Here is a 26,698-nt window from a genome sequence, read left to right on the forward strand (position 1 = left end):
CCTCAATGGGGACCCATGGGACAGGGACACCTCGGTGGGAACCCCACGGGACAGGGCCACCTCAGCGGGGACCTGCGGGACAGGGGCCACCGCAACGGGGACCCCATGGGACAGGGCTAACTCGGCGGGGACCCATGGGACAGGGTCACCTCAATGGGGACCCATGGGACAGGGCCACCTCGGTGGGGACCCCACGGGACAGGGCCACCTCAGCAGGGACCTGTGGGACAGGGCCACCTCGGGGGGGACCTGCGGGACAGGGTCGCCTTAATGGGGACCCCATGGGACAGGGCTAACTCGGCGGGGACCCATGGGACACGGCCACCTGAGTGAGGACCCGCGGGACAGGGCCACCTCGGGGGGGGACCCGTGTGACACGGTGGCCTCAGCGGGGACCCGCGGGACCGCCGCTGTCCCCGCCACTGTCCCCAGATCTGTCCCCAACGCTGTGCCTGTCGCCTCCCCCCGCTGCTGTCCCCGCCTCCGTCCCCACGCTGTCCCCAGCGCCGTCCCCGCCGCTGTCCCCAGAGCGTCCCCGAGCTGTCCCCGTCCCCGCGCCATCCCCAGCGTCCCCCTGCCGCTGTCCCCAGCGCGTCCCACGCTGTCCCCAGCGCGTCCCCGCGCTGTCCCCGTCCCCGCGCTGCCCCCACGCTGTCCCTGTCCCCGCGTTGTCCCCGCCGCAGCCCCCGCCGCTGTCCCCGCGCTGTCCCCGTCCCTGCGCTGTCCCCACGCTGTCCCTGTCCCTGCGCTGTCCCCACCGCTGTCCCCGAGCTGTCCCCGTCCCCGCGCTGTCGCCGTCCCCGCGCTGTCCCCGCGCTGTCCCCACGCTGTCCCCATCCCCGCGCTGTCGCCGCCGCAGCCCTCGTCGCTGTCCCCGTCCCCGCGCTGTCCCCCGCGCTGCCCCCGTCCCCGCGCTGTCCCTGTCCCCGTGCTGTCCCCCGCCGCAGCCCCCCGCCGCTGTCCCCGCGCTGTCCCCGCGCTTTTCCCCGCGCTGTCCCCACGTGTCCCCACGTGTCCCCGCTCTGTCCCCGTCCCCACGTGTCCCCACGTGTCCCCGCGCTATCCCCGCCGCAGCCCCCGCTGCTGTCCCCCGCGCTGTCCCCGTCCCTGCGCTGTCCCCACCGCTGTCCCCGCGTGTCCCCGCGCTGTCCCCACGTGTCCCCACGTGTCCCCACGTGTCCCCGCGTGTCCCCCGCCGTCCCCGCGCACCGGCCTTGCTGCAGTCCACGGTGAAGTGGTTCTTCTGGCCCACGAAGGCCGTGGCCAGCCCGGGTCCCCGGGCCACCACCTTGGTGGCGTCCGACGAGAACTTGGGCAGGGCGCCGAAGGCGGGGGGGGGCCCGCGCCGCCCCCCCGCGCGTCACCGTCTCCACCAGCACCGTGGACGTCTCGTGCAGGCTGTGACCCCCCGAGAGCCGCGGGCCTGGGGACAGCCCCGCGCGGGGACGCGTCACCGGGGACACTGCCACCACCCCCCCTGGGGGGACATCCCAGGGGACACTGCCACCCACCCCCCCCCCCCGGGGGCACCCCTTGGGGACATTGCCACCCCCCCCCCCCCCGGGGACACTGCCACCACCCCCCCCGGGGGGACACCCCTGGGGACACTGCCACCCACCCCCGGGGGGACATCCCTGGGGACAGCCCCGCGCGGGGACGCGTCACCGCTGGGCTGCACGGCACCGGGGACACTGCACCCCACCCCCCAGGGGACACTGCCACCCACCCCCGGGGGGACATCCCTGGGGACAGCCCCGCGCGGGGACGCGTCACCGCTGGGCTGCACGGCACCGGGGACACGGCCACCCACCCCCCCGGGGGGACACCCCTAGGGACATTGCCACCCACCCCCCAGGGGACACTGCCACCACCCCCCCCAGGGGGACATCCCTGGGGACACTGCCACCCACCCCCGGGGGGACATCCCTGGGGACATCCCCACGCGGGGACGCGTCACCGCCGGGCTGCGCGGCACCGGGGACACGGCCACCACCCCCCAGGGGACACTGCCACCACCCCCCAGGGGGACACCCCTAGGGACATTGCCACCACCCCCCCGGGGACACTGCCACCCACCCCCCGGGGGGACATCCCTGGGGACATTGCCACCACCCCCCCCCGGGGGACAGCCCCACTCGGGACGCGTCACCGCCGGGCTGCGCGGCACCGGGGACACTGCCACCCACCCCCCCGGGGACACTGCCACCCACCCCCCAGGGGACACTGCCACCCACCCCCCCCGGGGGGGACATCCCTGGGGACACTGCCACCCACCCCCCAGGGGACACTGCCACCCCACCCCCGGGGGGACATCCCTGGGGACACTGCCACCCCCCCGGGGGCACCCCTTGGGGACACTGCCACCACCCCCCAGGGGGACACCCCTAGGGACATTGCCACCCCCCCCCCCCCAGGGGACACTGCCACCCACCCCCCCAGGGGGACATCCCTGGGGACACTGCCACCACCCCCCCCCCCCAGGGGCAGTCCTGGCATGCTGCTTTGGGGACACCTCTGTCAGCCTGGCATGGGGACAGACCACCTTGGGGACATCCCATCATGTCACCCCAGGAACATCTCTATCAGCCTGGCATTGGGACAGGCCACCATGGGGACACCCTGTTCATGTCACCCCAGGGACACCTCTGTCAGCCTGATATGGGGGACAGGCCACCGGTGGGGACACCCCCCGCATGGGGACGCGTCACCCCCGGGCTGCGCGTCACCGGGGACACTGCCACCCACCCCCCCCGGGGGCACCCCTGGCATGCCGCTTTGGGGACACGTCTGACAGCCTGGCATGGGGACAGGCCACCTTGGGGTCACTCCATTCATGTCACCCCAGAGACACCTCCATCGGCCTGGCATGGGGACAGGTCACCTTGGGGACACCCCCTTCATGTCACCCCAGTGGCAACTCCATCAGCTGGCATGGGGACAGGCCACCTTGGGGACACCCTTCACTGTATCACTGTCCCCCATCATGTCACACCCCCTGGGGACTCCCTGAGCATGTCACCATGGGGACCCCTCTCACATTGTCACTGCCCCCCATGATGTCACCCCCGGGGACCCTATGACTGTGTCATTGTCCTCCATCATGTCACCTTCCCCTGGGGACTCCCTCTCACATTGTAACTGCCCCCCTATCATGTCACCCCTGGGGACCCCCTCACTGTGTCACCGTCCCCTATCATGTCACCCCCTGGGGACCCCCTCTCACCGTGTCACTGTCGCCCATCATGTCACCATGCGAACCCCCCTCACAGTGTCACCGCCCCCTATCATGTCACCCCCTGGGGACTCCCTGAGCATGTCACCATGGGGACTCCCCTCACAGTGGCATTGCCCCCTATCATGTCACCCCCTGGGGACCCCTCCTCACTGTGTCACTGTCCCCTATCATGTCACCATGGGGACCCCCCCTCACAGTGCCACCACCCCCCATGATGTCACCCCCCCATGGTGTCCCCCCTCACTGTGTCACTGCCCCCCATCATGTCACCATGGTGACCCCTCTCACAGTGCCATTGCCCCCTATCATGTCACACCCCTGGGGACCCCCCCTCCCTATGTCACTGTCCCCCATCATGTCACCTCCCCTGGGGACCCCTCCCCTCACAGTGTCACCGCCCCCTATCATGTCACCCCCCTGGGGACCCCTCCTCACAGTGTCACTGCCCCCCATCATGTCACCATGGGGCCCCCCCCTCACATTGTCACTGCCCCCCATGACGTCACCCCCTGGGGACCCCCTCACTGTGTCACCGTCCCCTATCATGTCACCCCCTGGGGACCCCCTCTCACCGTGTCACTGTCCCCCATCATGTCACCATGGGGACCCCTCTCACAGTGCCACCGCCGCCCATCCTGTCACCATGATGACCCCCCCATCACGTTGTCACTGCCGCCCATGACGCCACCCCTGGGGTCCCCCCTGTGATGTCACTCCCCGTGTCCCCCCCGCGATGTCACCGTCCCCAGGTCCGCGGCGGTGGCCGTACCGGTGACCTTGGCCTTGAAGGGGCTGCCCACGATGTGGTGGGGGCCACCGTACTTGATGGAGATGAGGTAGCTCCCCGGGGCCATGGGGGTGTAGGTGACGCGGTGGCCCTCGGGGCACTCGGCGCAGTCCAGCGTCACCTTGGAGGGGCCGTCGATGGTGACGGCCAGCGCCCCCGCGCCCGCGTTGGCCGTCTTCACCAGGAACTCGGAGCACACGCCTGCCATGGGGACAGCGGGGTGGCACTGCCGTGGGGACGGGGACAACGGGGTGGCACCGCCATGGCCATGGGGACAATGGGGTGGCACCGCCATGGGGACAGCGGGGTGGCACCGCCGTGGGGACGTGGGGACAACGGGGTGGCACCGCCATGGGGACAATGGGGTGGCACCGCCATGGGGACAGCGGGGTGGCACCGCCGTGGGGACGGGGACAACGGGGTGGCACCGCTATGGGGACGGGGACAACGGGGTGGCACCGCCATGGGGACAATGGGGTGGCACCGCCGCCATGGGGACAATGGGGTGGCATTGCCACGGTCACACGGGGACAATGGGGTGGCACCGCCGCCATGGGGACAATGGGGTAGCAGCGCCACCATGGGGACAACAGGGTGGCAGCGCCATGGGGACGTGGGGACAACGGGGTGGCACCGCTGCGACCGCGTGGGGACAATGGGGTGGAACCGCCATGGGGACAGCGGGGTGGCACTGCCATGGTCACGTGGGGACAATGGGGTGGCACCGCCATGGGGACGGGGACAACGGGGTGGCAGCGCCACCATGGGGACAACGGGGTGGCACTGCCATGGGGACGGGGACAACGGGGTGGCACCGCCATGGGGACAACGGGGTGGCACTGCCGTGGGGACGGGGACAACGGGGTGGCAGCGCCACCATGGGGACAACGGGGTGGCACTGCCATTGTCACATGGGGACAATGGGGTGGCACCACCATGGGGACAACGGGGTGGCACTGCCATTGTCACATGGGGACAGCGGGGTGGCACTGCCGTGGGGACAACGGAGTGGCAGCGCCACCATGGGGACAACGGGGTGGCACTGCCGTGGGGACGGGGACAGTGGGGTGGCAGCGCCATGGGGACGTGGGGACAATGGGGTGGCAGCGCCATGGGGACAATGGGGTGGCACCACCATGGGGACAATGGGGTGGCACCGCCATGGTCCCGTGGGGCCAACGGGGTGGCACCGCCATGGGGACAACGGGGTGGCACCACCATGGGGACAATGGGGTGGCACCGCTGCGACCACGTGGGGACAATGGGGTGGCACTGCCATGGCCATGGGGACAATGGGGTGGCACCGCCATGGGGACAATGGGGTGGCACCGCCGCCATGGGGACAATGGGGTGGCACCGCCATGGCCACGTGGGGACAATGGTGTGGCACCACCATGGGGTCAATGGGGTGGCACCGCCGCCATGGGGACAATGGGGTAGCAGCGCCACCATGGGGACAACAGGGTGGCAGCGCCATGGGGACAATGGGGTGGCACCGCCATGGTCACATGGGGACACGGCACTGCTGCCATGGGGACAATGGGGTGGCACCGCCATGGGGACAATGGGGTGGCACCGCCGCCATGGGGACAATGGGGTGGCATTGCCACGGTCACACGGGGACACGGCACCGCCGCCATGGGGACAACGGGGTGGCACCACCATGGGGACAATAGGGTGGCACCACCGCCATGGGGACAACAGGGTGGCACCACCATGGGGACAATGGGGTGGCACCGCCGCCATGGGGACAATGGGGTGGCACTGCCATGGGGACGGGGACAATGGGGTGGCAGCGCCATGGGGACAATGTGGTGGCACCGCTGCGACCACGTGGGGACAATGGGGTGGCACTGCCATGGCCATGGGGACAATGGGGTGGCAGCACCACCATGGGGACAATGGGGTGGCAGCGCCACCATGGGGACAACGGGGTGGCACCGCCATGGCCACGTGGGGACAATGGGGTGGCACTGCCATGGCCATGGGGACAATGGGGTGGCAGCACCACCATGGGGACAACGGGGTGGCACCGCCATGGGGACAATGGGGTGGCACTGCCATGGTCACGTGGGGACATTGGGGTCGCACCGCCATGGGAACAATGGGGTGGCAGCGCCACCATGGGGACAATGGGATGGCACTGCCATGGTCACATGGGGACAATGGGGTGGCACCACCATGGCGACAATGGGGTGGCACCGCCGCCATGGGGACAATGAGGTGCCCCCACCCCCCACGGCCGTGTCCCCATCGCCCCCCCTGTGGCCACGTCCCCAGTGCCACCCCCCCCCCCATGGCCCTGTCCCCATCGCCCCCATCCCCTGGCATGGCCATGTCCCTAGTAACAACCCCCCCCCCAGGCCATGTCCCCAGTGCCACCATTCCCCCCCCCACAATGTCCCCAGCCCCTCCCCACGTCACCGCCCCCACCCATGTCCCCATGTCCCCATGTCCCCTGCTCACACACCGGTCTGGCCGCCCTCCAGGCCGGGTCCCCGTCGCCCCCTCCATGTCCCCATGTCCCCCCATGTCCCCATGTCCCCCCCGTGTCCCCACGTCCCCCCCGCACTCACCGGTCTGGCCGCCCTCCAGGCCGGGTCCCCATCGCCCCCTCCATGTCCCCATCGCCCCCTCCATGTCCCCATGTCCCCCCATGTCCCCATGTCCCCCCGTGTCCCCACGTCCCCCCCGCACTCACCGGTCTGGCCGCCCTCCAGGCCGGGTCCCCATCGCCCCCTCCATGTCCCCATGTCCCCCCCGTGTCCCCATGTCCCCATGTCCCACCCCCGCTCACACACCGGTCTGGCCGCCCTCCAGGCCGGGTCCCCATCGCCCCCTCCATGTCCCCATGTCCCCCCCATGTCCCCATGTCCCCATGTCCCCATGTCCCCCCGTGTCCCCACGTCCCCTCCATGTCCCCACGTCCCCCCCGCACTCACCGGTCTGGCCGCCCTCCAGGCCGGGTCCCCATCGCCCCCTCCATGTCCCCATGTCCCCACGTCCCCCCCGTGTCCCCACGTCCCCCCCCGCACTCACCGGTCTGGCCGCCCTCCAGGCCGGGTCCCCATCGCCCCCTCCATGTCCCCACGTCCCCCCCGTGTCCCCACGTCCCCCCCGCACTCACCGGTCTGGCCGCCCTCCAGGCCAGGTCCCCATCGCCCCCTCCATGTCCCCATGTCCCCCCGTGTCCCCATGTCCCCCCATGTCCCCACGTCCCCCCCGCACTCACCGGTCTGGCCGCCCTCCAGGCCAGGTCCCCATCGCCCCCTCCATGTCCCCATGTCCCCATGTCCCCATGTCCCCCCGTGTCCCCACGTCCCCCCATGTCCCCATGTCCCCCGCTCACGCACCGGTCTGGCCGCCCTCCAGGCCGGGTCCCCATCGCCCCCTCCATGTCCCCATGTCCCCCCATGTCCCCATGTCCCCACGTCCCCCCCATGTCCCCACGTCCCCCCCGCACTCACCGGTCTGGCCGCCCTCCAGGCCGGGTCCCCATCGCCCCCTCCATGTCCCCATGTCCCCGTGTCCCCATGTCCCCATCGCCCCCTCCACGTCCCCATGTCCCCCCGTGTCCCCATGTCCCCATGTCCCCACGTCCCCCCCGTGTCCCCACGTCCCCCCCGCACTCACCGGTCTGGCCGCCCTCCAGGCCGGGTCCCCATCGCCCCCTCCATGTCCCCATGTCCCCGTGTCCCCATGTCCCCATCGCCCCCTCCACGTCCCCATGTCCCCCCGTGTCCCCATGTCCCCGTGTCCCCATGTCCCCCCCGTGTCCCCACGTCCCCCCCGCACTCACCGGTCTGGCCGCCCTCCAGGCCGGGTCCCCATCGCCCCCTCCATGTCCCCATGTCCCCCCATGTCCCCACGTCCCCCCCGTGTCCCCACGTCCCCCCCGCACTCACCGGTCTGGCCGCCCTCCAGGCCGGGTCCCCATCGCCCCCTCCATGTCCCCATGTCCCTCCATGTCCCCATGTCCCCCCCGTGTCCCCATGTCCCCCCCGCACTCACCGGTCTGGCCGCCCTCCAGGCCGGGTCCCCATCACCCCCTCCATGTCCCCATGTCCCTCCATGTCCCCATGTCCCCCCCTGCTCACGCACCGGTCTGGCTGCCCTCCAGGCCGGGTCCCCATCGCCCCCTCCATGTCCCCATGTCCCTCCATGTCCCCATCGCCCCCTCCATGTCCCCATGTCCCCCCATGTCCCCATGTCCCCATGTCCCCACATCCCCCCCATGTCCCCACGTCCCCCCCGCACTCACCGGTCTGGCCGCCCTCCAGGCCGGGTCCTCATCACCCCCTCCATGTCCCCATGTCCCTCCATGTCCCCATCGCCCCCTCCATGTCCCCATGTCCCCCCATGTCCCCATGTCCCCATGTCCCCCCATGTCCCCCCCGTGTCCCCACGTCCCCCCCGCACTCACCGGTCTGGCCGCCCTCCAGGCCGGGTCCGTAGGCGGTGACGAGTCCCGGGTCCGCGGGCGGCCCCGGCTCCCCGACGCGGACGTCGAAGGGGCTCCCGGGGACGCGGCGCCCGTTGAAGCGCACGTCGATGGAGTGCAGCCCGTTCTCGCGCGGCAGGAACCCGATGGCCACCTTGTCTGGGGGCCACCGAGTCACCGCCGGCCGCCCCGCGGCGCGGACCCACGGCCCCCTGCCCCGTTCCCCCCGCATCCCCCATGCCTGGCCCCCTACAGTGTCCCCACGTCCCCCATGCCTGTCCCTCGTAGCCATCCCCCCCGCGGTGTCCCCATGGTGTCCCCATGTCCCCACGGTGTCCCCACGTCCCCCATGCCCGTTCCCCCTGTGATGTCCCTATGCCCATGTCCCCCATGGCCCCGCAGCCCCCCCACGTCCCCCATGCCCGTTCCCCTCGTGGTCCCCCCGTCCCCCCACAATGTCCCCGTGTCCCCCATCCCCGCGGTGTCCCCATGGTGTCCCCATGGTGTCCCCGTGTCCCCGCGGTGTCCCCATGTCCCCACGGTGTCCCCATGTCCCCCATGCCCATTCCCCCCATGATGTCCCTATGCCCATGTCCCCCATGGCCCCGCAGCCCCCCCACGTCCCCCATGCCCGTTCCCCTCGTGGTCCCCCCGTCCCCCCACAATGTCCCCGTGTCCCCCATCCCCGCGGTGTCCCCATGGTGTCCCCATGGTGTCCCCGTGTCCCCGCGGTGTCCCCATGTCCCCACGGTGTCCCCATGTCCCCCATGCCCATTCCCCCCATGATGTCCCTATGCCCATGTCCCCCATGGCCCCGCGGTCCCCCCACGTCTCCCATGCCCGTTCCCCCCACAGTGTCCCCATGTCCCCGTGGTGTCCCCGCGGTGTCTCTGCAGTGTCCCCAATCCCCCCGTGGTGCCCCCATTCCTGTGGTGTCCCCATGGTGTCCCCGTGTCCCCCGTCCCTGCAGTGTCTCCGTCCCCCCTGTCCCCGCGGTGTCCCCGTGTCCCCATGTCCCCCCGTGGTGTCCCCGTGTCCCCCATCTCCGCGGTGTCCCCATGTCCCCCCGCAGTGTCCCCCGTCCCCACAGTGTCCCCGTGTCCCCATGTCCCCATGTCCCCCCGCAGTGTCCCCATCCCTGCGGTGTCCCTGCAGTGTCCCCAATCCCCCCGCGGTGTCCCCCCATCTCCGCAGTGTCCCCATGGTGTCTCCATGTCCCCCGTCCCTGCGGTGTCCCTGTGTCCCCCGTCCCCCCGCGGTGTCCCCATGTCCCCCGTCGTTGTGCACCGTTGTCCAGCTCGGACACGTAGCACTCCTCCACGTGTCCCCATGTCCCCCGTCCCCGTGGTGTCCCCGTGTCCCCTGTCCCCACGGTGTCCCCATGTCCCCTGTCGTTGTGCACCGCTGTCCAGCTCGGACACGTAGCACTCCTCCACGACGCTGCCCGGTGTTTGCATGGTGTCCCCATGTCCCCCTGTCCCCGCGGTGTCCCTGTGTCCCCCATCCCCGCGGTGTCCCCACGGTGTCCCCATGGTGTCCCCCATCCCCACGGTGTCCCCACAGTGTCCCCATGTCCCCTGTCGTTGTGCACCGCTGTCCAACTCGGACACGTAGCACTCCTCCACATGTCCCCATGTCCCCCCCATGTCCCCATGTCCCCACAGTGTCCTCATGTCCCCGTGTCCCCATTGCGCACCGTTGTCCAGCTCGGACACGTAGCACTCCTCCACGTGTCCCCATGGTGTCCCCATGTCCCCACAGTGTCCCCATGTCCCCATGTCCCCATGTCCCCCGTCGTTGCGCACCGCTGTCCAGCTCGGACACGTAGCACTCCTCCACGTGTCCCCATGGTGTCCCCATGTCCCCACGGTGTCCCCATGTCCCCGTGTCCCCATTGCGCACCGTTGTCCAGCTCGGACACGTAGCACTCCTCCACGTGTCCCCATGGTGTCCCCATGTCCCCATGGTGTCCCCATGTCCCCGTGTCCCCATTGCGCACCGTTGTCCAGCTCGGACACGTAGCACTCCTCCACGTGTCCCCATGGTGTCCCCATGTCCCCCATCCCCACGGTGTCCCCATGTCCCCGTGGTGTCCCCATCCCCCCGCAGTGTCCCCATGTCCCCATGTCCCCGTGTCCCCATTGCGCACCGTTGTCCAGCTCGGACACGTAGCACTCCTCCACGTGTCCCCATGGTGTCCCCATGTCCCCCATCCCCACGGTGTCCCCATGTCCCCGTGGTGTCCCCATCCCCCCGCAGTGTCCCCATGTCCCCATGTCCCCGTGTCCCCATTGCGCACCGTTGTCCAGCTCGGACACGTAACACTCCTCCACGTGTCCCCATGTCCCCCGTCCCCGCAGTGTCCCCATGTCCCCACAGTGTCCCCATGTCCCCCGTCGTTGCGCACTGTTGTCCAGCTCGGACACGTAGCACTCCTCCACGTGTCCCCATCCCCCCGCAGTGTCCCCATGTCCCCACAGTGTCCCCATGTCCCCTGTCATTGCGCACCATTGTCCAGCTCGGACACGTAGCACTCCTCCACGACGCCGCCCAGTGTTTGCATGGTGTCCCCATGTCCCCCATCCCCGTGGTGTCCCCATGGTGTCCCCATCCCCCCGCAGTGTCCCCATGTCCCCATGTCCCCCGTTGTTGCGCACCGCTGTCCAGCTCGGACACGTAGCACTCCTCCACGTGTCCCCATGGTGTCCCCATCCCCCTGCAGTGTCCCCATGTCCCCATGTCCCCTGTCATTGCGCACCGTTGTCCAGCTCGGACACGTAGCACTCCTCCACGTGTCCCCATGGTGTCCCCATGTCCCCACAGTGTCCCCATGTCCCCATGTCCCCGTGTCCCCATTGCGCACCGTTGTCCAGCTTGGACACGTAGCACTCCTCCACGACGCCGCCCGGCGTTTGCATGGTGTCCCCATGTCCCCTGTCCCCGTGGTGTCCCCATGGTGTCCCCATCCCCCCGCAGTGTCCCCATGTCCCCGTGTCCCCATTGCGCACCGTTGTCCAGCTCGGACACGTAGCACTCCTCCACGTGTCCCCATGGTGTCCCCATGTCCCCCATCCCCACGGTGTCCCCATGTCCCCGTGGTGTCCCCATGTCCCCACAGTGTCCCCATGTCCCCTGTCATTGCGCACCGTTGTCCAGCTCGGACACGTAGCACTCCTCCACGTGTCCCCGTGGTGTCCCCATGGTGTCCCCATGTCCCCATGGTGTCCCCATGTCCCCGCAGTGTCCCCATGTCCCCATGTCCCCCGTCGTTGCGCACCGTTGTCCAGCTCGGACACGTAGCACTCCTCCACGTGTCCCCATGGTGTCCCCATCCCCCTGCAGTGTCCCCATGTCCCCATGTCCCCTGTCATTGCGCACCGTTGTCCAGCTCGGACACGTAGCACTCCTCCACATGTCCCCATGATGTCCCCATGTCCCCCATCCCCGCAGTGTCCCCATGTCCCCACAGTGTCCCCATTGCGCCCCATTGTTGCGCACCGTTGTCCAGCTCGGACACGTAGCACTCCTCCACGTGTCCCCATCCCCCCGCAGTGTCCCCATGTCCCCGTGGTGTCCCCATGTCCCCTGTCATTGCGCACCGTTGTCCAGCTCGGACACGTAGCACTCCTCCACGTGTCCCCATGGTGTCCCCATGTCCCCCGTCGTTGCGCACCGTTGTCCAGCTCGGACACGTAGCACTCCTCCACGTGTCCCCATGGTGTCCCCATGTCCCCCATCCCCGCGGTGTCCCCATGTCCCCACAGTGTCCCCATGTCCCCTGTCATTGCGCACCGTTGTCCAGCTCGGACACGTAGCACTCCTCCACGACGCCGCCCGGCGTTTGCACCTTGGCGTCGATGGCCCCGCGCGCCCCGTTCAGCTGCACCGCGAACGACGCCGGCTGGTTGGCCCGGAGCCCCGGACTCCTGCGGGGACACGGGGGAGCGTGGGGACATGGGGACAGCGTGGGGATACGGGGACAGCGTGGGGACACGGGGACATGGGGACAGCGTGGGAACATGGGGACACGGGGACAGCGTGGGGATACGGGGACATGGGGACAGCGTGGGGACATGGGGACAATGTGGGGGACAGCGTGGGGACATGGGGACAGTGTGGGGATACGGGGACATGGGGACACGGGGACAGCGTGGGGACATGGGGACATGGGGACAGCGTGGGGACATGGGGACAATGTGACGGGACAGCGTGGGGACATGGGGACAGCGTGGGGACATGGGGGCATGGGGACAGCGTGTGGACAGCGTGGGGATGAGGACAGCGTGGGGACAGGGACGGGGACATGGGGACAGCGTGGGGACATGGGGACATGGGGACAGCGTGCGGACGGGGACAACGTGGGGACATGGGGACAGTGTGGGGACACTGGGACAGGGACAGCGTGGGGACACGGGGACAGCATGGGGATGGGGACAGGGACAGGGGGACAGAGTGGGGACACGGGGACAGCATGGGGACGGGGACGGGGACAGCGAGGGGACACAGGGACAGCGTGTGGGGACATGGGGACAGCGTGGGGACAGGAACAGCATGGGGACGGGGACAGCGTGGAGACACGGGGACAGCGGGGACATGGGGACACAGGGACAGCATGGGGACATGGGGACAGCGTGGGGATACAGGGACAGCGTGTGGGGACGGGGACAGCGGGGACACAGGGACACAGGGACATGGGGACAGCGTGGGGACAGGGACAGCGTGGGGACGGGGACGGGGACAGGGGGACAGAGTGGGGACATGGGGACAGCGTGGGGGCACAGGGACAGCGTGGGGATGGGGACAGCGAGGGGACACAGGGACAGCGTGTGGGGACAGGGACAGCGGGGACACGGGGACACAGGGACATGGGGACAGCGTGGGGACAGGGACAGCGTGGGGACGGGGACGGGGACAGGGGGACAGAGTGGGGACATGGGGACAGCGTGGGGACACAGGGACAGCGTGGGGACGGGGACGGGGACAGCGTGGGGACATGGGGACAGCGGGGGGACGGGGACGGGGGGACAGCGGGGGGACGCAGGGGGACATGGGGGCACAGGGACAGCGTGGGCACTGTGGGGGGACACAGGGACAGCGGGGGCACACGGACACAGGGTGACATGGGGACACGGAAACATGGGGACATGAGGACACGGGGATGGCAGGGGACACACAGATACAGGGTGACATGGGGACATGGAGTTTTGGGGACACAGGGACAGCGGGTGGCACATGGACACAGGGTAGCATGGGGACATGGAGACAGATGGTGACACAGGGCAGTGGGCACAAAGAATGGCATGGGGACACAGAGGACACAGGGCATTCGGGGCAGGACAAGGGGACAAGGAGACAGGGTGACATGGGGGACACAGAAAGGGTCCAGGGTGTCACGGGTACAGGGTGGCATTGGACGTGGAGGACAGGGTGGCACGAGGACACAAAAGTGGCACAGGGACAGAGGGGAGCCAGGTAGCACGGGGACAGGGTGGCATGGGGGACACAGGGTGGCACAGGGGGGACACAGGAGGATATGGAGTGGCACAGGGGGACTTGGGGGGACACAGGGTGGCATAGGGAGATATGGGGGGGACATGGGGCGGCGCAGGGGACATGGGGAGACACAGGGTGGCATGGGGGACACAGGGGACACAGGGGGATATGGGTGGCACAGGGGGACATGGGGTGGTGCAGGGGACATGGGGTGATGCAGGAGGACATGGGGGGCATAGGGTAGCACAGGGGGACACAGGGGACACAGGGGGATATGGGTGGCACAGGGGGACATGGGGGAACAGGAGGACATGGGGGTGACACAGGGTGGCACAGGGGGACACAGGGGGATATGGGTGGCACAGGAGGACATGGGGTGGCGCAGGGGACACAGGGTGGCACAGGGGGATATGGGTGGCACAGGGAGACATGGGGTGGTGCAGGGGACATGGGGGGCACAGGAGGACATGGGGGGGACACAGGGTGGCACAGAGGGATATGGGTGGCACAGGGGGACATGGGGGGACACAGGGTGGCACAGGGGGATATGGGTGGCACAGAGGGACTTGGGGTGACACAGGAGGACATGGGGTGGCGCAGGGGACACAGGGTGGCACAGGGGGACACAAGGTGGCACAGGGGGACATGGGTGGCACAGGAGGACATGGGGGGCACAGGAGGACATGGGGGGACACAGGGTGGCACAGGAGGACATGGGGGTGGCACAGGGGGACACGGGGTGGCACAGAGGGGACATGGGTGGACACAGGGAGACATGGGGGCACACAGGGGGACATGGGGGCACACAGGGGGACATGGGGTGGCACAGGGGCACACGGGGGGACACGGGGGACACGGTGGCCTTGGTGGCGCTACCTGCAGGCTGGTGACCGTGAGGCGGCGCGCGTCGTCGGACAGCGACGCCACGGGCACCACGAAGGGGCTGTCGGGGATGTGCTCGTCGTTGAACTTGATGGACACCTCGTAGTCACCTGCGGGGACCGTCAGCACCGCGGGGACACGAGGGGACAGGGACACGCGGGGACGGGGACACGTGGGGACGTGGGGACGTGGGGATGCGACCAGCACCGCGGGGACACGAGGGGACGGGGACACGTGGGGACGGGGACACGACGGCACGGGGACACACGGGGATGTGCTCGTCGTTGAACTTGATGGACACCTTGTAGTCACCTGCGGGGACCGTCAGCGCCACCACGGGACGTGACCGGCACCGCGGGGACACGGACAGCACCGCAGGGACACAAGGGGACGCGATGGCATGGGGACGTAACGGCATGGGGACACGCGGGCATGTGGGGATGCGACCGGCACCGCGGGGACGCGTGGGGACGGGGACACGTGGGGACGTGGGGACACGGGGGGAAGTGGGGACACGGGGACACGACCGGCACCGCGGGGACACGAGGGGATGTGGGGACATGGGGACGCGACCGGCACCGCGGGGACACGCAGGGACGGGGACACGCAGGGACGCGGGGACGCGACCAGCACCGCGGGGACACGCGGGGACGGGGACACGTGGGGACGTGGGGACGCCACCGGCACCGCGGGGATGCACGGGGACGGGGATGCGATGGCACGGGGACCTGGAGAACCTCCTGAACAAGGGGCTTGGGGACATCTGGGGGGACCTGGAGACTCTCCTGGACAAGGGGCTTGGGGACACCAAGGGGCTTGGGGACATCTGGGGATATCTCTGGGACCTGGAGACCCTCCTGCACAAGGGGCTTGGGGACATCTAGGGACACCCAGAGGATCTGGAGACCCTCCTGCATGAGAGTTTTGGGGACAGTTGGGGGATTTGGGGTCTGGGCTGTGCAGGGGACTCTTGGGGACACCTGAAGGATCTGGAGACTCTCCTGTACTAGGGGCTTGGGGACGTCTGGGGACATCTAGGGGAACTGGAGACCCTCCTGTACAAGGGACTTGGGGACATCTGGGGGACCTGGAGACCCTCCTGCACAAGGGGTCTGGGGACATCTGGGGGACCTGGAGACCCTCCTGTACAAGGGACTTGGGGACATCTGGGGACATCTGGGGAACCTGGAGACCCTCCTGTACAAGGGGCTTGGGGACATCTGGGGGGACCTGGAGACCCTCCTGTACAAGGGACTTGGGGACATCTGGGGACACCCGGAGGATCTGGAGACCCTCCTGCACGAGGGTTTTGGGGCCACCTGGGGGGAATTGGGGCTTGGGGCCACCTGAGGGTTCCGAGGGTCCCTCTTGCAGAAGGGTTTTGGGGACGCACGGGTGTTTGGGGTCTGCACAGGGGCTTGGGGACACGGCGGGGGTGGCACGGGGGACGCACCCGGCTCCTGCACCACGTAGGACACCCCGCACGAGCCGTCCTTGCGGTCCTCGAAGGAGATCTCGGCCTTGCTGGGCCCCTCCACCGCGATGGAGAGGCCCCCGGCGCCGGCCTCGCGCGTCCAGATGCTGAACTCGCCTGCGCGGGGACACGGGGACACGTGTGGGCATGGGGACACACGGGGACACGCGTGGGTACGGGGACACATGTGGGAACGGGGACACGTTTGGGTGTGGGGACACGTGTGGGTGTGGGGACACGCGTGGGTATGGGGACACACGTGGGCAGGGGGACACGCGTGGGTATGGGGACATGTGTGGGCACGGGGACGCGCGGCGCCCCACGGTGCCCACAGCGCCCCATGGATCCCACTGCACCCACAACGTCCTGGTGCCCCCCACAGTGTCCCATGGCATCCACAGTGTCCCATGGCCCTCCACGCACCTCCAGGTCCTCACGTGCCCCACGCACTCCCATGTCCCCCCACGCACCCTCATGCCCCACCATGCTCCATGTCCCTATGTGCCCCATGTCCCTGCCATCCTACACGTCCATGTGTCCCCATGCCCCCCATGTCCCTGCCACCCTCCATGTCCCCACGCACCCATGTCCCCCCATGCGCCCCATGTCCCTGCCATCCTCCATGTCCCCATGCACCCATGTCCCCCCAAGCACCCCACATCCCTGTCACCCTCCATGTCCCCCCACGACATCCCACCCCTGCAGATCCCCATGCACCCACACACCCCCACGTCCCCACCTCCCCTTGCACCCCCCATGTCCCCGTCATCCTCCGTGTCCCTATGCACCCATGTCCCTGCTATCCTCCATGTCCTCGTGTGTCCCCATGCATCCCGTATCCCTGCCATCCTCCGTGTCCCCATGTCCTCATGTGTCCCCATGTGCCCGATGTCCCTGCTATCCTCCATGTCCCCATGCCCCCATGTCCCCCCATGCACCCCAGGTCCCTGCCATCCTCAATGTCCCCATGTCCACATGTGTCCCCATGTGCCCGATGTCCCTGCTATCCTCCATGTCCCCATGCCCCCATGTCCCCCCATGCACCCCAGGTCCCTGCCATCCTCAATGTCCCCATGCACCCATGTCCCCCCATGCACCCCACGTCCCTGCCATCCTCCATGTCCCCATGTCCTCATGTGTCCCCATGCACCCCATGTCCCTGCTATCCTCCATGTCCACATTTCCTCGTGTGTCCTCACGCCCCTGCCATCCTCCATGTCCCCATGCCCCCATGTCCCCCCAAGCAACCCATGTCCCTGCTATCCTCCATGTCCCCATGCACCCATGTCCCTGCTATCCTCCATGTCCCCATGCACCCATGTCCCTGATATCCTCCATGTCCTCATGTGTCCCCGTGTGTCCCCATGCATCCCGTATCCGTGTCATCCTCCATGTCCCTGCCATCCTCCATGTCCCCATGCACCCACGTCCCCCCAAGCACCCCACATCCCTGTCACCCTCCATGTCCCCCAATGACGTCCCACCCCTGCAGATCTCCATGCACCCACACATCCCCATGCGCCCCACACACCCCCATGTCCCCACGTCCCCCACGTCCCCTTGTGCCCCCCACGTCCCCACATCCCCCGGGCTCACCTGGCACCCCCCACGTCCCCACGTCCCCCACGTCCCCTTGCGCCCCCCATGTCCCCCATGCATCCCATATCCCTGCCATCCTCTGTGTCCCCATTCACCCACGTCCCCACGTCCCCCGGGCTCACCTGGCACCCCCCACGTCCCCACGTCCCCCACGTCCCCTTGCGCCCCCCATGTCCCCACATCCCCCGGGCTCACCTGGCACCCCCCACGTCCCCACGTCCCCCACGTCCCCTTGCACCCCGCATGTCCCCACGTCCCCTTGCGCCCCCCACGTCCCCACATCCCCCGGGCTCACCTGGCACCCCCCATGTCCCCACGTCCCCCACGTCCCCTTGCGCCCCCCATGTCCCCCATGCATCCCATATCCCTGCCATCCTCCGTGTCCCCATGCACCCACGTCCCCACGTCCCCCAGGCTCACCTGGCACCCTCCATGTCCCCACGTCCCCCGGGCTCATCTGGCACCCCCCATGTCCCCACATCCCCCACGTCCCCTTGCACCCCCCCCGTCCCCACGTCCCCTTGTGCCCCCCACGTCCCCACATCCCCCGGGCTCACCTGGCACCCCCCATGTCCCCACGTCCCCCACGTCCCCTTGCGCCCCCCATGTCCCCACATCCCCTGGGCTCACCTGGCACCCCCCCATGTCCCCACATCCCCACGTCCCCTTGCGCCTCCCACGTCCCCCAGGCTCACCTGGCAACCCCCATGTCCCCCACGTCCCCTTGCGCCCCCACGTCCCCACGTCCCCCGGGCTCACCTGGCACCCCCCATGTCCCCCATGCATCCCATATCCCTGCCATCCTCCGTGTCCCCATGTCCCCACGTCCCCCACATCCCCTTGCGCCCCCCCATGTCCCCACGTCCCCACGTCCCCTTGCACCCCCCATGTCCCCACGTCCCCTTGCGCCCCCCACGTCCCCACGTCCCCTTGCACCCCCCCCATGTCCCCACATCCCCCGGGCTCACCTGGCACCCCCCATGTCCCCACGTCCCCTTGCGCCCCCCATGTCCCCACGTCCCCCACGTCCCCTTGCACCCCCCATGTCCCCACGTCCCCTTGCGCCCCCCACGTCCCCACATCCCCCACGTCCCCTTGCGCCCCCCACGTCCCCACGTCCCCCGGGTTCACCTGGCACCCCCCATGTCCCCACGTCCCCACGTCCCCTTGCGCCCCCCATGTCCCCCATGCATCCCATATCCCTGCCATCCTCTGTGTCCCCATGTCCCCACGTCCCATTGCGCCCCCCACGTCCCCATGTCCCCCGGGCTCACCTGGCACCCTCCATGTCCCCATGTCCCCACGTCCCCACGTCCCCCACGTCCCCACATCCCCCGGGCTCACCTGGCACCCTCCATGTCCCCACGTCCCCACGTCCCCTTGCGCCCCCCATGTCCCCACGTCCCCCACGTCCCCTTGCGCCCCCCACGTCCCCACGTCCCCCGGGCCCACCTGGCACTCCCCGTGTCCCCCACGTCCCCTTGCGTCCCCCACGTCCCCTTGCACCCCCCACGTCCCCCCGTCCCCCGGGCTCACCTGGCACCCCCCATGTCCCCACGTCCCCCACGTCCCCTTGCACCCCCCACGTCCCCACGTCCCCCGGGCTCACCTGGCACCCCGGCCACGCCGCGCTCCAGCCCGGTGCCCCCGGCCCGCACCTTGTGCGCGCCGCCCTCGCCCAGGGGCCCCACGGTGAACTGGAAGGGGCTGCCGGGCACGTGCTGCCCGCGGTACTTGACGTTGACCGTGTGCGGCCCCATCTCCTGCGGCACGAAGCGCACGCTGTACGTGCTGTCGCCCCCCTCCACGATCTCGGCGTCGAACAGCTTCCCCGAGGGGCTGAGCACTTGCGCCGTCATGTCCTGCGGGGCCGCCTCGCCTGCGGGGACAGCGGCGCTGGCACCGGGGAGCGTGCACGGGTGTGCAAAGGGGTGCACGTGCCCCAGGGAGCGTGCACGCGTGTGCAAAGGGGTGCACACACTGTGGGGAGGGTGCACGTGTGTGCAAAGGGTGCATGCACCCCAGGGAGTGTGCAAAGGGTGCACGCGCTGTGGGGAGTGTGCAAAGGGTGCACGCACCGCGGGGAGTGCGCACGTGTGTGCAAAGGGTGCACACACCGTGCAGAGCGTGCACGTGTTTGCAAAGGGGTGCACGCGCTGCAGGGAGCATGCACGTGTGTGCAAAGGGTGCACACGCCGTGCAGAGCGTGCACGTGTGTGCAAAGGGTGCACGTGCTGCAGGGAGCATGCACGTGTGTGTAAAGGGTGCACGCGCTGCGGGGAGCGTGCGCGCTTGTGTAAAGGGGTGCACAGGCCCCGAGGAGCGTGCACGTGTGTGCAAAGGGGTGCACGCGCTGCGGGGAGCATGCACGTGTGTGCAAAGGGTGCATGCGCTGCGGGGAGCGTGCACGCGTGTGCAAAGGGGTGCACAGGCCCCGAGGAGCGTGCACGTGTGTGCAAAGGGTGCACGCACCGCGGGGAGCGTGCACATGCCGTGCAGAGCGTGCACGCGTGTGCAAAGGGGTGCACATGCTGCAGGGAGCGTGCACATGGGTGCATGCGCCGCGGGGAGTGTGCACGTGTGTGCAAATGGGTGCACGCGCCGCAGGGAGTGTGCACGTGTGTGCAAAGGGTGCATGCGCCGCAGGGAGCGTGCACACATGTGCAAAGGGGTGCACATGCTCTGGGGAGTGTGCACGTGTGTGCAAAGGGGTGCACGCGCTGCGGGGAGCGTGCACGTGTGTGCAAAGGGATGCACACACTGTGGGGAGGGTGCACGTGTGTGCAAAGGGTGCATGCACCCCAGGGAGTGTGCAAAGGGTGCACGCGCTGTAGGGAGTGTGCAAAGGGTGCACGCACCGCGGGGAGTGTGCACGTGTGTGCAAAGGGTGCACACACCGTGCAGAGCGTGCACGTGTGTGCAAAGGGATGCACACACTGTGGGGAGCGTGCACGTGTGTGCAAAGGGGTGCACACGCTGCAGGGAGCGTGCACATGGGTGCATGCGCCGCGGGGAGTGTGCACGTGTGTGCAAAAGGGTGCACGCACCGCGGGGAGCGTGCATGTGTGTGCAAAGGGGTGCACGCGCCCTGGGGAGCGTGCACGCATGTGCAAAGGGATGCACACACTGTGGGGAGCATGCATGTGTGTGCAAAGGGGTGCACGCGCCCTGGGGAGCGTGCACGCATGTGCAAAGGGATGCACACACTGTGGGGAGCATGCACGTGTGTGCAAAGGGGTGCACGCGCCCTGGGGAGCGTGCACGCATGTGCAAAGGGATGCACACACTGTGGGGAGCGTGCACGTGTGTGCAAAGTGGTGCACACACTGCGGGGAGTGTGTGCGCTTGTGCAAAGGGGTGCACACGCTGCAGGGAGCGTGCACATGGGTGCATGCGCCGCAGGGAGTGTGCATGTGTGTGCAAAGGGATGCACACACTGTGGGGAGTGTGCAAAGGGTGCATGCGCCATGGGGAGTGTGCAAAGGGGTGCACACACCGTGGGGAGCGTGCACGTGTGTGCAAAGGGGTGCACACACTGCGGGGAGTGTGCACATGGGTGCATGCGCCGTGGGGAGTGTGCATGTGTGTGCAAAGGGTGCACGCGCCGCGGGGAGCGTGCACGTGTGTGCAAATGGGTGCACGCACCTTGGGGAGCGTGCACGCATGTGCAAAGGGATGCACACACTGTGGGGAGCATGCACGTGTGTGCAAAGGGGTGCACAGGCCCCGAGGAGCGTGCACGTGTGTGCAAAGGGTGCACGCGCCCCGGGGAGCGTGCACGCATGTGCAAAGGGATGCACACACTGTGGGGAGTGTGCACGTGTGCGCAAAGGGTGCATGCGCCATGGGGAGTGTGCAAAGGGGTGCACACGCCATGGGGAGCATGCACGTGTGTGCAAAGGGGTGCACACACTGCGGGGAGTGTGCGCGCTTGTGCAAAGGGGTGCACACGCTGCAGGGAGCGTGCACATGGGTGCATGTGCCGTGGGGAGTGTGCACGTGTGTGCAAAGGGTGCACGTGCTGCGGGGAGTGTGCACGTGTGTGCAAAGGGGTGCACAGGCCCCGAGGAGCGTGCACGTGTGTGCAAAGGGTGCACGCGCCGCGGGGAGCGTGCACGCGTGTGCAAAGGGATGCACACACTGTGGGGAGTGTGCACGTGTGTGCAAAGGGTGCACACGCCCCTGGGAGTGTGCGCGCTTGTGCAAAGGGGTGCACACACTGTGGGGAGCGTGCACGTGTGTGCAAAGGGTGCATGCGCCCCAGGGAGTGTGCACGTGTGTGCAAAAGGGTGCACGTGCTGCGGGGAGCGTGTGCGCTTGTGCAAAGGGTCTGTGCACACTTTGAGGAGCATGCACATGTGTGCAAGGCATGCACACATCCCTGGGAGCATGCACACGTGCAAAGGGGCTGTGCACTCCCCGGGGAGTGTACACGCTTGTGCAAAGGGGCTGTGCACGCTTCGGGGAGCATGTGTGCAAGGCATGCACATGTCCCTGGGAGTCTGCACACGTGTGCAAAGGGGCTGTGCAAGCTTCAGGGAGCAAGCGCATGTGTGCAAGGCATGCACACATCCCTGGGAGCATGCACACATGTGCAAAAGGCCTGCACATGCTCCAGGGAGCATGTACACGTGTGCAAGACTTGCACACATCCCTGTGAACTTGCACACACGTGCAAAGGGGCCGCACACGCTCTAGGGAGCATGCACACTTGTGCAAGGGATGTACACATCCCTGGGAGCATGCACATGTGTGCAAAGGGCCAGTGCACTTTCCTAGGAGCGTGCACATATGTGTGAAGGATGCACACACTCCTTGGAGTGTGGACACATGTGCAAAGGGCCTATGCAGGCTCCAGGGAGTGTGCACACATGTGCAAAAGGATGCACTCCCCCAGGAGCATGCACAGGTGTGCAAGGCCTCTGCACACGCTCCTGGGAGTGTGCACATGTGTACAAGGGATGCACACACTCCTGGGAGCATGCACACACGTGCAAATGGTCTGCACACACTCCAGGGAGCCAGTGTCCTCGTGCAAACGACGTGCATGCACCACTGGGTGCTCACGCCCTTGTGCAAGCAGCACACACACACACCTGAGTGTGCAAAGGGCATGCGCACCCGGAGAAGGCGCACGCTTGTGCAAAGGACACACGTGAACACACGCACACCGTGCCAAGTGCACCCATGGGAGCCTCCCGGTGCAGACACTGCCCCGTGCAAGGGCATCTGAGTGTGCAAGGCCCAAGGAGCTGCCCCTCCGCAGTGGCTTGCACGAATCCTCGTGCAAGGGGCTCACACGCAGTGCAGAGGGTGCGTGCTGCCCCCCGTGCGAGCACGCACAGCCCCGTGCAGACACGTTCCCCCATGCAAATAAATACTCCGTGCAAGCACACGGCCCCTGTGCAAGCTCATTCTGTGCAAGCACACGGGCCGCGTGCAAGCGGATCCCCATGTGCAACGGCATGGGCAGCCCCCGTGCAAGCACACTGCCACGTGCAAGTGCGTGCTCAGCCCTGTGCAAGCGTGCAGCCCCAGTGCAAGCACCATTCTGTGCAAATGCACAGCCCCTGCACGTGCACGCTGTCACACGCGAGCGCACAGCCCCTGTGCAAGCATGCGGCCGTGTGCAAGCGCACGTGCAGCCCTGTGCAAGAGCACAGCCATGCTGCAAGCACGCTCCCCCGTGTGCAAGTGCACATCCTGCTGCATGCAGGGGAACGGCCCCGCTGCAAGCTCATTTCCACGTGCAAGTGCACCTGCAGCTCCGTGCAAGCGCACAGCCCCGCTGCAGCTCACTCCCACGTGCAAGTGCATGTGCAACCCCATGCAAGGGCAAAGTGCTACTGCAAGCTCACTCCCACGTGCAAGAGCAAATGCAGCTCCATGCACGCTCACTCCCATGTGCAAGCACATGTGCAACCCCATGCAAGGGCAAAGTGCTACTGCAAGGGCACTCCCACGTGCAAGAGCACGTGCAGCTCCATGCACGCTCAGTCCCATGTGCAAGCACATGTGCAACCCCATGCAAGGGCAAAGTGCTACTGCAAGGGCACTCCCACGTGCAAGAGCACGTGCAGCTCCGTGCAAGCGCATAGCACCACTGCAGCTCACTCCCACGTGCAAGAGCACATGCAGCTCCATGCACGCTCACTCCCACGTGCAAGTGCATGCGCAACCCCATGCAAGTGCAGAGCGCTACTGCAAGGGCACTCCCATGTGCAAGAGCACATGCAGCTCCATGCACACTCAGCCCCATGTGCAAGAGCACGTGCAACCCCATGCAAGCGCACAGCCCCACTGCAAGCTCACTCCCACGTGCAAGAGCACGTGCAGCTCCATGCACACTCAGTCCCACGTGCAAGAGCACGTGCAGCTCCATGCACACTCATTCCCATGTGCAAGAGCACGTGCAAGCTCCCATCCACGCGCAAACGCCCGTGCAGCCCCACGCACTCGTGCAACGGGGCCAGCGCACACCCCCGTGCAAGCCCCGTGCAAGGCGGCACGCACCCTCCTGGCTGCGGGCGATGCTGGAGAAGGAGCCCAGGCCCTCGCGGCCCAGGAAGCCCCCGAAGACGTTGTGGAAGGGGTCGCCGCCGACCTGCGTGGACTCCTCCACGCGCACCTCGCGCTTGGTCTCGCCGCCGCGCGTCTTGCTGATCTCGGTGCGCTCGGTGCGCGTGTACGTGTGGCTGCTCCGCGTGAACGTGCGCGTGAGGCGCTCCTGCGCCGACACCATCTGGAACCAGTTCCCTGGGCGCCGCGCGCGCGCACGGGGACGCGCGGGGACACGGGGGGACACGCGGGGACACGGGGACACGCACGCACGGCAGCGCGGGTGCAAACAGAGGGGGCGTGCACGGGTGCAAAGGGGAGTGCATGGACGGGCGGAAGGAGGGATGCAAAGGTGGACGGATGCACAAATGGATGGATGGATGGACGTGTGGAGGGATGCAAGGATGGATTTAAGGATGGGTGGATGTGCAGATGGATGCAAAGGTGGATAGATGCACAAATGGATGGATGGATGGACGTGTGGAGGGATGCAAGGATGGATTTAAGGATGGATGTGTAGATGGATGTGCAGATGGATGCAAAGGTGGATATATGCACAAATGGATGGATGGATGGACGTGTGGATGAATGGATGGATTTAAGGATGGGTGGATGTGCAGATGGATGTGCAGATGGATGCAAAGGTAGATAGATGAACAAATGGATGGATGAATGGATGGATGTGTGGATGGATGGAGGGATGCAAGGATGGATTTAAGGATGGATGGATGTGCAGATGGATGTGCAGATGGATGCAAAGGTGGAAGGATGCACAAATGGATGGATGAATGGATGGATGTGTGGATGGATGGAGGGATGCAAGGATGGATTTAAGGATGGATGGATGTGCAGATGGATGCAAAGGTGGAAGGATGCACAAATGGATGAATGGATGGATGTGTGGATGAATGTGTGGATGGATGGATGGATTTAAGGATGGATGGATGTGCAGATGGGTGCAAAGGTGGATAGATGCACAAATGGATGGATGGATGGACGTGTGGATGAATGGATGGATTTAAGGATGGGTGGATGTGCAGATGGATGTGCAGATGGATGCAAAGGTAGATAGATGAACAAATGGATGGATGAATGGATGGATGTGTGGATGGATGGAGGGATGTGAAGATGCATGCACAGATGGGTGCAAAGGTAGATGCACAAATGGATGGAGGGATGCAAGGATGGGTGGATGTGAAGATGGATGTGCAGATGGATGCAAAGGTAGATAGATGCACAAATGGATGGATGGATGGATTTAAGGATGGATGGATGTGCAGATGGATGCAAAGGTGGAAGGATGCACAAATAGATGGATGGATGGACGTATGGATGGATGGAGGGACGCAAGGATGGATTTAAGGATGGATGGATGTGCAGATGGATGCAAAAGGTGGACGGATGCACAAATGGATGCATGTATGGATGGATGGATGTGCAGATGGATGCGCAGATGGGTGCAAAGGTAGATAGATGCACAAATGGATGAATGGATGGACGTGTGGAGGGATGCAAGGATGGATTTAAGGATGGATGGATGTGCAGTTGGATGTGCAGATGGATACAAAGGTGGAAGGATGCACAAATGGATGGATGGATGGACATATGGATGGATGGAGGGACGCAAGGATGGATTTAAGGATGGATGGATGTGCAGATGGATGCAAAAGGTGGACGGATGCACAAATGGATGTATGGATGGATGTATGGATGGATGGAGGGATGTGAAGATGCATGCGCAGATGGGTGCAAAGGTAGATAGATGCACAAATGGATGGATGGATGGACATGTGGATGAATGTGTGGATGGATGGATGGATTTAAGGATGGATGGATGTGAAGGTGCATGTGCAGACGGGGGCAAAGGTGGATAGATGCACAAATGGATGGATGGATGGAGGGATGCAAGGATGGATGGATGTGAAGATGGATGTGCAGATGGATGCAAAGGTAGATAGATGCACAAATGGATGGATGGATGGGCATATGGATGGATGGAGGGACGCAAGGATGGATTTAAGGATGGATGGATGTGAAGATGGATACAAAAGGTGGACGGATGCACAAATGGATGCATGTATGGATGGATGGATGGATGGATGGATGTGAAGATGCATGCGCAGATGGGTGCAAAGGTAGATAGATGCACAAATGGATGAATGGATGGATGTGTGGAGGGATGCAAGGATGGATTTAAGGATGGATGGATGTAAAGATGAATGTGCAGAT

At 66.7% G+C, this 26,698-nt stretch overlaps 1 protein-coding gene across 1 annotated transcript in view; it reads right to left on the bottom strand.

Moving 5' to 3' along the window:
• Positions 1–1,175: 1,175 nt before the first annotated feature.
• Positions 1,176–26,698, bottom strand: part of LOC104569353 (filamin-C-like) — a gene marked incomplete at both ends in the record, with an annotated part of 59,329 nt that continues 33,806 nt past the window's right edge. The window contains 9 exon segments of the mRNA XM_088530955.1: positions 1,176–1,345; positions 1,347–1,423; positions 4,005–4,223; positions 8,446–8,622; positions 12,256–12,389; positions 14,813–14,948; positions 16,292–16,429; positions 19,521–19,790; positions 24,425–24,667. Coding sequence (XP_088387081.1) covers positions 1,176–1,345; positions 1,347–1,423; positions 4,005–4,223; positions 8,446–8,622; positions 12,256–12,389; positions 14,813–14,948; positions 16,292–16,429; positions 19,521–19,790; positions 24,425–24,667 — 1,564 coding nt within the window.

Source organism: Tinamus guttatus, unplaced genomic scaffold (genome assembly GCF_059628265.1).
Source record: "Tinamus guttatus ecotype Peru unplaced genomic scaffold, ASM5962826v1 Tinamus_guttatus_pri_ptg000396l, whole genome shotgun sequence".
NCBI lineage: Eukaryota > Metazoa > Chordata > Aves > Tinamiformes > Tinamidae > Tinamus > Tinamus guttatus.